The sequence below is a fragment of the Athene noctua genome, chromosome 10 (assembly GCF_965140245.1).
Source record: "Athene noctua chromosome 10, bAthNoc1.hap1.1, whole genome shotgun sequence".
NCBI classification, from domain to species: domain Eukaryota; kingdom Metazoa; phylum Chordata; class Aves; order Strigiformes; family Strigidae; genus Athene; species Athene noctua.
In genome coordinates this window covers 14,562,383-14,575,938 of record NC_134046.1, presented here as the reverse complement: position 1 = coordinate 14,575,938, position 13,556 = coordinate 14,562,383, and the positions used below count along the sequence as shown (strand labels likewise).

The window sequence follows — 13,556 nt, the reverse complement described above, 5'->3', positions numbered from 1 at the left end:
AGAATAATGGAATACAGAGAATCCTGGTTTTGTTTTTTTTTTTTAATTCCTTAGAGTCATGATTTAAGCTTGCTTTAGTTTTGATCTTTAGTGTGACTAATAATTTTTTAAAGTAAAATGTGGTGTTGTAAGGTACAGTACACAGATAGCGAATTTAATGACAAGCTGGGTGTGCAGAATACTTGTTTGGCTCCCTAAAGTGGAAAAAATGCTGAAACTAGCCAACTCTGGTATTAATCAAGTTTGTTAAAATACTGTGAAAAATAATTTTTTTTTCTTTTCTCTCTCTTTCAGTGGATATGCACCATAAACAACATATCTAAACAGATATATCTAAGTGAAAACCCTGAGGTAACTTGACTAAAGTTTATGCTATCAGTGATATGTTAAGATGTAGATATGCACAAAATTAAAAGAGATAAACTGAATCTAATTGGGTAGCATAGAATTAAGCTGAGTACTTCCTACATGTCTAATTATAAGCTTTCCATGGTATGAAAGCTTACAGTCCATTATGTCCTTCATCTGAATGTTTCTACAGAAAACACTAAAAATATGTGAGTTTTATATTTGGTATAATTTTTTGACATCTCTTTCCCTCTTTCCCCCCCCCCCCCCCCCCCCATCTCTCTGTTGCAGGAAATTGCTGCACGTGTAAATCAGTCAGCTCTGGAGGCTGTTACTCCATCTCCTTCCTTTCAGCAGAGGCATGAGAGCATGCGGCCAACTGTGTAAGTTAATGCTACAGGTCACTTGATGAGCACATCTACAAAGAGAATCCTGGATAAAGTTCCAGGAAAAACAAAGCCCGAACAAACAACAGAACTTTCTATTTGCAGAACTAAATCTTTGGTAGGCTAGAGGAAAAATTCTTGTACTCACCTTTTTAGCATTGTTTAGCATCCACTGTTACAAGTAATCCAGATTTCCAGCTGACTAGACTGTTGTGTTGTCTGCATCCTATGTCTGGTTTGTTCTGTGAATTCACAATGAGATTTTTATTAATGTGTCCAACTCCTGGAAGCCATTCCTCAGATTGCTTTAATATCAATATATAATCATACATTAAGTATAATACGGTCTGATGCAATTATTAATGAAAGTAGTGACTTACTTAAATTTGACTAGGAATTTAGATTCCATTTTTGTTTACTATACCTTGATCATCTTCAGATTTTTAGTTTTTGTTTTGTTTTACATCCCGGTTTTGGAATATTGCATTGGTCTCCCATATGGTTTAATTTATTGTCAACCAACCTGAAACAAAGATATCTTCATTTTGATTTTTCTGTTTTGTTTTAGACAATCTCGTCCTCCAGCAGCTCGGACTAGCAGCACAGGGTCACTGGGATCTGAATCAGCAGCTTTATCGGCACTTTCCTTGGATTCACTTGTTGCCCCTGACACTCCTATACAATTTGACATAATATCTCCAGTTAGTGAAGATCTTCCTGGTCAAGCAAAATCTTCAGGGCAGTCGGGCAGGTAGGCAATATAGAGAGGAGGAAAAAAATAAATCCTAAAGTTAATGTTAGTAGTTTAAAAACAAACAAACAGGAAAATCATGTTTAGGCTGCAGCTCCAAAACACATATTGCCTTTGCACTGACTCATGTCACAAAATTTGCAGTGGCCAGCGAAGCAAAACAATTTTTTAATTGTTACAGAGAGTTGTATAATAATGGCTTAATTACATGCACTAGATTCAAGGTATAGTTTTCTATTTAGCAGCAGCTTTTCTTGCTTAAACAGCTAATTCTTTTATTTATTGATTTATTTTAATCTTTCGGTTTCACAAAGTATTTTCCTTTCCTATTGCTTGCTCACCCAGCAGCTTGGGTTATTTCCTCTTGGAAACTCAAGAGAAATTTGGTAGCCCTGCCTCCAGGTGATGATGGCATACGATGACACTCTTCTTAACCTGAAAGGTGAGTGAAAATGATCTAGGCTTCTAGAGTAATCTCATATACAGACAAGTTAAAATTGTCTAAGAGCTCCTCCCAAAACATAAACCCATTTTCTTCTACTTGTTTTTTGTAAACCTCCCACTCTAATAATAAAACCCTATAAATCTGCATTGCATTTCTGGAATTATATGTACAAAATTCAGATATTAAGAAAACATATCTGCAGATCCAGCTGCTCTTAACAACAAAAAAAGCTAAAAAGCTGAAAACTAATTTAATGACTCTAGTCACAATAATGTGTTGTATCCCCCTGCCCTCTAGAAAAATATTAGAATTTTCAGTTGCACCTCACAGATTCATAAGAGTTAAATTTATATATATTCAAGGTTTTTTGTTGTTGACAGTTATCTTTTTGTTGTTGTTTGGTATAGGAGGATAATCAGTTGACTAGCTAGATCCTTGAGTATATATTGACTTAAAATAGACTTGAACTGTATGCCAGAAAGTGGAAAAGTTAATACTTCAGCTAAATTCATGTCATCAGTTATAATTCCATTCTAGAAAATCATGTTTTTCATAGTAGGAATGTTAGAGTTGTGGTCCGTATTTTCCATTAACCATCACTGTCAACAAAGAACCGCAATGTTCATACAGATAGACAACATGCTACTTCAGAAGTATTGTTAAAAGAATAAAGACTTTCCTTAGTTTCTGATACTGATGACGTTGTATTTAAATTTTGTTTTTGCCTTTTGAGAGATCCTGTGAGATTTAGCATTTACTGTTTCAGTCTAACCGTAAATGACAATAAAAGTCTGAGCAACAGAAGGTGTTAGCAGAAAGAATTACCCTTTAGTTTATTTACACAGGTCAACATTTAATGGGATGATTCTTGATTGAGTCCACGTTATATAAACATGATAGTAATGCCATCTTGACTTCAGAGTGAGATCTAGAGCAATTTTAATACTTTAAACTAGACATCTCTTAGTTAAAAGTCTTCACTGATAAAACTGGCAGTCAGTAAGACATGGCACTGAACAAGAGTGACTTTTTTCTCTTAGTTCTGAAACTTGCCCTTAGAACACTGACTATTGAGAGGTGACACCTTCACTACTCCCCTGTAAAACCTAATCTGAAATTTAATAACTCCTGATAATAGTTTTTCAGCTACCAGTTAGCCAAAGAGAAAGGGGCTTTTGCCTCTTTCGAAGTTCTGAATAAAATGTCCCCATTTCCCATACTCATTTCAGCATTGCTTTACTGCTATTGGAAAATGTAGACTTGGAAGCCTAGAGTATTTTCACTTTTCATTGTAACTGATAGCAATTCTGTCTCTGAGAGCCAGAAATAGCCACGTTTCTCTTGACCCTCTAGGAGTAAAACCCCAGTGGTTTTCAGAAAGCTGCATTTGAAACAAAACCAGTGACTTCTCTTCAGTAAGTAATTCAACAACTTGAGACAGTGAAGTGTGGTGCTCCTATAGAGTCCTGACAGGACTAGCTTTTGGTGGTATTTCCTGAAGCTCTTTTGTGAAATTTCATCCCCTAAAACTACTATCTTTTCAAATAGTAACGAAGTTTTGACTTGGGCTTAATTCAGATATAAAAAAACCCCACATGTGAGCAAAACTCTCTATGGCAGCAATAGGACAACAGTATCTGGTATGTTTCCCATAATTTGAGCCCTCAAATATAGCAATTTATATTTAATTCCTGATTAAATTGCTTGTCCTTATGATTTATCATACATTCGTCCAGATTACAAGTCTGTGAAATAATTACATGTTCTTATTTGATGCAGCATGAAACTACTACATCATTCACTAGTGGTTCTTGTAATCTGACTCGTGGTTTAATGTTTTCATTTTTTAATAGACGCACAAATCCTTTTGGTGAATCTGGAGGCTCAAAATCTGAAACAGAAGGTAAAACAAAAATTTTATTTCAATGCAAATTAAAAAACAGAATTTGAAAATTATTTTTCTATTTTCTTCTATAGCTTCCCTGTTCTAATTTAACATTAGTTTTAGAATGCTTAGTTACATCAGCAAAGCGATGTATTAGACGTGTTAAATCGGGCTGCTGTCTGAAAGTCTGTTTCAAAAATAATTCATTGCATCTTTTGTATTCATTAAACCAAATGAAAAGATGTGTGACTTGCTGTTTTCTGTAATTCTACCTCTAATATATAAGCACGGGCAATCTCTTTACAAGTTATTAGAAATTTGGGGTTTTCCTGACTTCAGTTCATCTCTGGTTTGAAATAGAAAACCCAAAATGAAGTTCACTTTTTTCAATACTTCTCTTTGTCTTAGATTCAATTCTTCACCAGTTATTTATTGTAAGATTTCTTGGTTCTATGGAGGTGAAATCTGATGAAAGTCCAGATGTTGTTTATGAAACAATGCGACAAATACTAGCAGCTCGTGCCATCCATAACGTTTTCAGGATGACAGAATCACATTTATTAGTCACTTGTGACTGTTTAAAGTAAGTTTGCTTTCTGACTTCCACTCATGTTTATTTACAGAATGATCTGCTTTCACTTTGGTAAAATTTACTTTCTGATTTGTTTTTAAAAACAAATTTTTAGGTTAATTGATCCACAGACACAAGTTACAAGACTACGAGTAAGTAACTTTATATTTTGAGATAAATACTCAGCAATGTAATTCTTCTAACTGAAAAATAGTATTATTATACATTATTAGATGTTAGCAAAAATCACTGTTGGTATGAGATTACCAGATGAATTTCCACTGAAAATTAGGAGACTAATGCATACATTTAAAAATAGACAGAAAACGACCAGCAAATCAGGTTTAAGGGGAGCGATATCAATAGGTCAAATGGGCTTTTGAAACTTTTCCCCTTCCCAAATTTAATAGGGTAAAATATCAGGAAAACAGATCATTGTAATTTAACAGTGTGTTTGATTATAAACATTTATATTGTTAGTAGAGGGATAAGATTAAGGTTTAAGTCAAATTAATTCTGAAGTCCGAAAGGGTTTGCTTGGTGTTCAGGTTTTTGGGTTCTTGTTTTTTAATGTATAATTGCACTGAGAGTGGTGTATGACTTCGGATTTTGGGTGGTTCTTTTTTTCGTCTGTATAATAAATGCACTTGAAAGAAATAAGTGGAGTTCTTCTTAGGATATCAAATAAGGCCAGCTTAATTCTTTAGTAATAGCAGTCTTTATTTTTCATATTTCAAAACTGTTCCCCGCTCCCCCTCTTCTTCATTATTAACAATGTATGGTGTGTCATTTCATTTCTTCAGGTCTTCTTTTAAAAAGATTCAGTTTTTCAGGGACTCTGAATTACTTTCATTTCCATAAAAGGAAATCCTAAGCATGTGAAAATGTCTTGATATTTCAAGTAGTGTTTTTTCCTTTCTTTACCTTTGTGGCATTAAGTTCAAAACTGCCCCAAAGCTGTAAGCTTTTACAGGTGAGATATATCAACTGAGTGCATGTCCAGTATTCTAGATGTGTAATTTAAGGTTAGGAAAAAACATCCTATCAGTTTATAACAGCTGTAGTAGGGGCTTTCAGAATTTAACAACTCATCCTTTGGTAAGTCTTAAAAAGATACAACTGAATTTCTAAGTCCACCCTTTTTTTAGGAATAAGAATGCAACATATTTTTATTGTAGCAAAATAATGAGGATATCTGATTTTTTTTTTTTGCGTATGTAACTTAGGAGAGCTGAACTAATTGCAGTAAAGGTTTTGGAGAAGTAGTGCCTTTACTGAAATCTTAGCCACAAATGTAATTTGTATGAATGATATGTCTTTAAAGAAAATAAAGAGAAGGACTGTTCACACTTAGAGAGATGACTGAATTGCATTGCAGAAGTGGGCTCCTTTTCTTACATGGAGTGTGGGGTTTTTTTAGAAGTTTTCCTGTCTTTTGAATGATTTAATGCTTGTCTTTTACCGTTTGTGTTTTGTGATTACATGTTTGGTCAGGTTGTAACTTCTGGTGTGGTTGTGCATTTATGATACTGAAGTAACTAATGTGCAATGTATTGAGACCTCATATAGCAAATATTTGGAACCAGTTTTAATATTTCCATATTTGATCCTTTTGGCAGTTTCCTTTGCCCAATGTAGTCTTGTATGCTACGCACCAGGAGAATAAGCGCCTTTTTGGATTTGTGCTTAGAACTTCAGGAGGGAGAGTTGAGAGCCGCCAAACTTCCATCTGCTATATATTTGAATCAAATAATGAAGGGGAAAAGGTATTGGTGATGGTTATACTTGTATCAGTTTTGAACCTGATGTGGATTCCAAGACCTTAGAGCCATTCAAGCTGTCTAAGGGATTTCTGTGGGAGAGTATTTTGTTAATGTACTGAAAAACAGTTAAACCTGACAGTCTAAGTACCTGCAAGTGCTTTAATATGCTGTTATACCCGATCTGGGAATCTGGTTTAATTTTAAAGACATTTGTATTAGTTTTTTTTATTCTTTTCAATCTGTTTTGTCTTTAGATATGTGACTCTGTTGGACTGGCAAAACAAATAGCTTTTCATGCAGAACTGGTAAGAATCTTTTTGGGGCAAGGGATACTGGTGAATGGAAGGGAGAGAGTATATATAATATGTGTAATAGAATATATTCTGCAAGATTCTTATAGATACTGTAATACTGTTGGGGCGTATTGTAAGGGATTGGTTTTCTAGAATTTAAACCCAAGATAAGACGACCAATGTCTACTGGGGAACAATATTCAAGAGAGGATTCAGCTTGCTACCTTTAACAAACATACCAGTCCCTTAAAAGAAGAATAATCAAAGCAGTGATATAACAGTTTTGAGCAAACTCATATAAATCCGTACTGTATCAAACATCTTAGGCTGTTGTTACTTCCTTTATTTTTATTTTTGCCATTTAGGATCGAAAAGCATCGGAAAAGCAGAAAGAAATAGATAGAGTCAAAGAGAAGCAACAAAAAGAACTGAACAAACAAAAACAAATTGAAAAGGTACATTCTATCATTATTTTTTAATACTCTTTTTTCTGCTTACTTTTTATTGCAGTTTTGTATTCCAAGCTCTGCTATCATATTCATTAGTACAAGATCATAGAACATTATGGAGTTAATTATTAGAAGTATTTCCTGTGCAGGTTTTGTATAACTTTTTAAAAACTACTATACAAAGAGCTCTTCTGAGGAGCAAAACCACAAAACGTCTTTATAGGAGTACTTAAGAGTGGTGCTTGAAGGCACACCTTTCACAGGCCCAAAATAATTTGATTTGCTGACGAGGGTTCAGTCACACAGTGAGGAGGGGGCAGCAGGGAGTGGGCTGCAGCTGAAGACGCTTGCTCTGACCTGTTGTGTTTTGTGGGTTACAGGCACAGGTGTGTTAATGTGTTTGCTGTTCTAACGATAGCTGTACTGAAATGGAAATGTTTTGGTTTCCTATTCAATCTTTTCATTCCCTCTGTATAGAAGTCTGTCCACTGAGAGTTTAGAGATCATAATAAACATTGTTGTATCCTGATTCAACGGTAGAGGGCTTTAAAGTTAATATTCTTTTTCTGCTTTCCCAACCCCTCCTTCTCAAATTAGGATTTAGAGGAGCAAAGCCGGCTGATCGCTGCTTCCAGCAGATCGAACCAGAGCAGCGGAGAAGGACAGTTTGTAGTCCTTAGCAGCAGCCAGTCGGAAGACAGCGATTTAGGAGAAGATGGAAAGAAGAAGAGAGAATCTGAAGCCTAAGGTTGCCTGCTTGATTAAGATTGGCATCATGGATATGTCAGGTGAAATGGCACAAGTTCTACAAGAAGTGAAATGTAGGTGGAGGGTCTGTTGTTATTAAAGGACGTCACAATATGTAGACCCTATTCTGCCTTGATTTTTCTTTCTCAACTAAGTGATTTCCATTTTCATGTCAGTACAGTTTCTCTTCTGTATGCAGATGAAGCGTGGTGATGGTACCATGTTTATTACAAAGTTATGTTTTTCTCAAGGCTTCACTGCAGTGTGGAAAAAACTGGGTTTTTTTTCCCCACTTACCTCTCTGTGCAATTGACTGCTCTTGAAGCAAAACTTAAAACTCTCATTGGACTTCACAGTACACTGAAATTTGTTCTTTACACTGCAGTATGGAGAACAACTTGCTGGAAACAAAAGTGGATGTCTAAATAAGACAGTGCTAAGCTTTACCTAATTTGTTGCACATAACTGTTCGTAGATTTAGAAAGAAAAATCCTTATTAACATCAGTGAGATGTGCAATAGTTCTTGACAGAAAGATCTTATTTTTTGTTTCATATTGCACTGTGTGATACTGTCTTGATTTTTTTGGTGAATATGATGCTGAAAGACTTCTTTCAACAGGAGAAGAAATACTGTCAGACCTAGATAAGAGCTGATGAGATGCAGTTGCACTTTGCTGCATGAGGAATGTATAAAGCATTCCTTATCAAATGATAAGAATAATGTATATATTCTTGTAGCACAAGTGCCATGTTCTTGATTTTTCCCCAGTACATGTAATAAAATGCTGTAAGCCTTTGAGTTCACTTTTTATAAAACATACTTAACAGTTGCAGAAACATCTTGAATTCCATCTTTGAAAAATCTTCTGAATATGTAAATGCCTTGCCACCAGTACACTACAGTTACTGAAAATGAGCTGAGGCTCTTTAAGGCTTTTTATGGAAATTGATTTTGCAAACAGAATATACTAGTTCTGAAGTAAGAGACTATGCTAATCTTCCATTCTAGAGTCAATCTCGTAAAGCATTTTTCAAAGCAGTGTCTGTTTACAGCTTATAATCTGAACTCCATGTTCCATACCCTGTGTAATATTTATTTTGTATAGTACTAAATGTGCATTCATCTTTTGATCCAGAAGAGAAAACTTGTTTGAAGAGAAATATTTATTTTTGCACTAATTACTATAAATACTAAAATCCAGTGGAACAGAAGATACTCTCTAATAGTGGCATGAACATAACAGGAAATATAGAAAAAGAAGAATATACTTATACTCCAAGTTATAATATCACCGTTATGAGTGTTTTACAGTTCATTGCAGGGCAATTCTGGTGTCCAGGAATGGAATAAATTTTCAGAGTATCTCCCCCTCAGCCGATGATGGCCCAGCCCTTCATAGCTGGTAAGCAGGCGAGGGATCTCTGGCCGTCTCTGCGAGGTGGCTGTAGGGCTCTCCTCGCGCCCAGGAGTGGCCTGGCATTGGCTGGAGGCCTCGCTCCCCTCCTGCTCTTTATGCTGGAGATGTGGATTTCTACACAGCAGGTCCCTGGGCCTGGCTCCTCTCAGGGCTAGGAAGGGTGGAGGCCTGGGTAGGACCTGCCGAGGCTGCTGCCCGGGGGCTGCTACTGCAGCAGGAGCCAGAGCACCTGGGGAGGAGGCCATGCTGGCCCCAGGTGTCCTTGGCAGCCTTGGGAGGGGTCTCAGTCCCCCTGCCTGAAAAGAGGAGCAGGAGGGGGAGGCTGAGCAGCAGAGAGCCTCCAGGTTCTCTTCCGCAGTTAGCAACTCCTGTTCCAGTACACTTTTCATCCTCTCCAGAGTAGCGAGTCAATTGCAGAAATACCTGCTTTTGCTGTTGCCCAGTCAGGCCAAATGGCATTGCCCTGTGGCCAAACTTGGCTAGCACACTGTCACGTGGACCAGGCAAATCTGAGGCTTTTCTCTAAAAAGAGTGGCATTTTTATTTCATACATAGCCTTCTATTCTTAGCTTTTATCCTTAAGAGACTGTTTTTATTCTTGCCAACAGAAAAGTACAGAGGCAGCAAATACAACTAGGCTTGCAGGTAGTTGCATGGCAGCCAGTTGCATGGCAGCCAGTTTATCTCTACAAATCCTTCCAGTTCATGTTTCTTTCTCATTTGTTTGTTTTTACTTACTGATATTTCTGTTTTCTATCAAATAATGACAGCATAGCTCAAGGTTGCTGTGTCTTACTATATCTCCCTCAAGTACATGCTGAAGATTAAGTAGTTTTGAAACAGCACAGGAAGAATATGAAATTGGTGGTCTCCAGTTTCTAGAATCTAGTCCCCCAGCTTGGCAGAGTTAAGAGTTGATTAACGTGTTAACCAGGTTAGCTGCTATAGCCCGAGCTCCGTAGGGAAGACAGTTAATGCATCAGCAATCTCAGCAAAAAGCATTTCAGAAGTGTAGCCTCTTTTGCATTAGCCTTGTTGAAGAAATGCCAGAAAATTGAATTACTTTATTTTTTCTTGAAGCCTACCGTTACTGTTTTAGACATAAATCTGCAAAGAGGAGGAAGAAAGCGGGAGAATAAAGTTGGCAGGTGAATTTACTGTCATATGGGATTTTTCAGATTTAGCAATACATGATTGGAATTATTCCATTTGCTTGTCAAACTTTCCATCTATGATGTTAAATGTAGTTTTCTAAACCAGACAGCATAGGAGTGAAGTGCGTTTCATTTGTGTTGGATGATTCTCACCTTAACCACTAAAAAAAAAAGGAGAAATTATTGAAGAAAGTGGTTAAAGAAAACAGTGATATGCATGAATGAAATGAGGGTGTTGGTTTTGCTTACTTAGGGGAGTTTCACTGGTGTAATATGAGCTAAAAGATGTAAAAGCATCAGGGAGAGTGCTGAAAGCTGCAAGAGCAAATGGCAGGTCAGAAGAGATGAGGAAGTTAAAGTTGAGAACAGTGCAAGGAGTTAGCAGTGGGGTGAGAATTGTGGAGTTCTGCTGAAGGGGAGGAGCACATGGCTCTGTAAGTAGAACTACCTCAAGGCAAAAAATAGCTGCTGAGGTTTTATCCATGTCCTTCTCCCCAAAATAAAAAACTACTTGGTACCTTTTTTCCTATGAGGTTTAGAACTACTTCATCGGAAAACATTTTCGTTAATTAGAAAAAAAAATAGTGTGCATAGTATTCTCCTTGAGAGTATGACTTTTAATATGAACACCTCATGTTCTTCTGGGAACTACTGCAGTGGGATTTCACCACCTGAGCATTTTATTGCTGTAAATAGATGACTGGTTGGTTTCTTCTCCTGTAATTTACTTCTCCTGGTTAATATTTCCTGTTGCCTTTTACTTACAGACTGATCTTTCAAGCACTTCCAGCTGAAGCTGTAGTTTGCTTCATGTGCATCAGCCAGTATTTCAGACACTCCTAAAGTACTCTTTCATCTACGTGATTTTGAAGTGACTTTGCATAGGTACTGAATCAGCAGTGGTGTTTAGGACTGCCTTTTTATTTTGCTAATTGCAGCCTCTTAGTTCCTGCCACAATTTTTCCCCTTAGGTAAGGGGATGTTAAGTTTGTGACACCTGTAGATTTACACACTGCAGACCAAGCAAATCTTGTCAGTTGTTTCAAGCTACGTACATTCTTTATGTATGTAATAGCATAAATATAAAAATATATAAAGTGTGCTTATGGGTATGAATTTTACTGCATTACAGCTAATACCTTACACTCTTCTGTGGCTACTAATAGATTCCTCCAAGTTTAAATCAGAGGACAAGTTAAGAGTCCTGTACAACTTAGCCATATGTAACTGGTTACAGGCTGGTAGTGTACACTAATTTGAATTTGATAGTCTGTTACTTCCTGAATCTGTTTAGGTTTGAAATTGTAGCAAGACAATCTTAACAGTAAAGTAATACTTAAGGAATATTCTTCCACTACAATACTGTCAGATTTCATCTTTATATGGATGTAAACCTAGAGCTGAAAATCCTGAAACAGCTGAAGCTATTTATGAAGATATGATCTATGTACATTGATATAAAGAAGCAAATTTGACTGTGTGTGTGTTTAAGGTTAATTCAGATGAAATAGTTGCACAGAATTTAGGAGAAGCCAATAGAGAAAACTATGTTACAATATAGTCTCTTGTTATTTTGGAAGTAATTCACATAGAGAAAGAAACCCTGCCACTGCTTAGTGAGTTTAGTAGAGATATTGTCTAGTGTAACTGAAAGAGCTGATATTTTATATTCTTTCTGTTGCTCTGTTTTACAAAAGTCCTTGCAAGTCAACTAGTCTCCAAGGCTTTATAACCAAGCAGTAAGCAGATTCTTTTTTTTCTGCCACAGTGGTATCTTAAGTTGTCATGACAGGACTGAGTCAGTGTGTCCTTGTGAATGCACTTGTATTGCTAATGAAGTTTATATTGCAAGCCAAGGATTTTGTACAATCTTTCAGGTCATTTTTATAATAGAGTGGAGTGTTCAGATTCTTATGATGATGTTCTGGACTGGTCCTGTTCTAGTGAAGTGTAAGTGATTTTTGCAATGTTTGAGACTGACTTGCACATTTTCCCTGAATAGCTGTACTAAAAACCTCCAATGGCATACTTGTCAACTTTAAGTGTTGTGTCTTAATCTTGGAAACATGGATAGTAAACATATTATGCCAGGGCTTCAGTCAGCATTTTTTAGATTGAATAAAAGCTTAACTATAGTAACTTTCTGGGTGGGATTTGTACTGACGCAAAAACCTCCTTCAATTTTTCATAATACTGACTTTCAGGAAGTACCGTTTTTGGTGCCAGGATGCATTCCCTGCCATTAACCAAAGTTTTAATATGCAGTTAGAGCCCTCTGTTGTCAAAGTGTATCTCCATTCTCTTAATTTTAATCGTATTAGCCAGATAACCTCAGAGGAAGTTGTTGTACTTGGGAATGCTGATAACTTATTTTTGCAACAAAGACTGAACCTTAGCAGAAGAAACTCCTGACCATGGTGGCTGGCTGTTCAGTGCCCAGGGCGGGGTAGTCCCAGGACAGCGCGTAGCACGCAGCAGAGCTGTGGTTGTGACACTGGCCAGAATTCACCTGGACAGAGGCTATACCAGCACAGCCCTTCTCATGGGTACTGATATGTATCTTTGCGGGCTTCATTAGTTTATTATATAATAAACACCATGTAAAAATCAATGGGTCATAACTACATTATGGTTAAATTTGTATTTTATAAGGTTTGTAGTTTTTTTCTGGGGAAAAGCAGACTTTTGAATTATGTAACTTCCGTGATAAAGATGCATGTATAACTAGAAAAATAAAATCTATGCTTACTTGATAATGAAGGAATAAATACTACTAATGCCAACTGTGTTGAGGAACTTTTTTTTCTAAAATAGGGACTGATAACTGCAGTGTTTTTGGAAAGAAGAGGCATGCTGTGGGTACTTTTACTGTAAGACTTCCTAGGACAACTGACAGCTGACAGATGGTGCTCCAACTACATGAAGAGAAACTCCACAACGTGCAAGCATGCCTAAGAACAGCACTGTGAAAGGAAAACCTAGTTCTAGAGAGGGTAATCAAAATACATAATGGATGAAATATATCACTACCTGCGCATAAGATGCAGAACTAACATGTCTTTCAGAAATAGTGCTGCCTCGTGCAATACTGCTCCTTCAACACAAGCTGCTGTGATAAGCAGAGGTTTCTATAGCTGTTAATCCCATTTCACTGCTTAGAATGTGAGATTGTAGAAGAAATCTATTTAAGCTGCTTCTCAGAACTTCACTGTAGGACTTTCACAAATAAAAACGACTTCTTGGCAAGAGAAGGGGAAGTACAAGAAAAAAGGGCTATGTCCCTTCCAAGTTTCAGTTAAATCCCTGACCTTTCACTAAACGCTGGGTTTAACCGTGCAGCAGGGG

At 36.8% G+C, this 13,556-nt stretch overlaps 1 protein-coding gene across 1 annotated transcript in view; it reads left to right on the top strand.

Moving 5' to 3' along the window:
* The window catches only part of APPL1 (adaptor protein, phosphotyrosine interacting with PH domain and leucine zipper 1), a 30,673-nt gene extending 17,679 nt beyond the window's left edge, over nucleotides 1-12,994 (top strand). Inside the window, exons 13-22 of the mRNA XM_074914743.1 lie at nucleotides 295-351; nucleotides 640-731; nucleotides 1,303-1,485; nucleotides 3,784-3,833; nucleotides 4,224-4,398; nucleotides 4,502-4,538; nucleotides 6,006-6,152; nucleotides 6,404-6,454; nucleotides 6,808-6,897; nucleotides 7,489-12,994. Coding sequence (XP_074770844.1) covers nucleotides 295-351; nucleotides 640-731; nucleotides 1,303-1,485; nucleotides 3,784-3,833; nucleotides 4,224-4,398; nucleotides 4,502-4,538; nucleotides 6,006-6,152; nucleotides 6,404-6,454; nucleotides 6,808-6,897; nucleotides 7,489-7,638 — 1,032 coding nt within the window. The 3' untranslated portion in view covers nucleotides 7,639-12,994. The remainder of the gene's footprint in view (nucleotides 1-294; nucleotides 352-639; nucleotides 732-1,302; nucleotides 1,486-3,783; nucleotides 3,834-4,223; nucleotides 4,399-4,501; nucleotides 4,539-6,005; nucleotides 6,153-6,403; nucleotides 6,455-6,807; nucleotides 6,898-7,488) is intronic.
* Nucleotides 12,995-13,556: the final 562 nt, after the last annotated feature.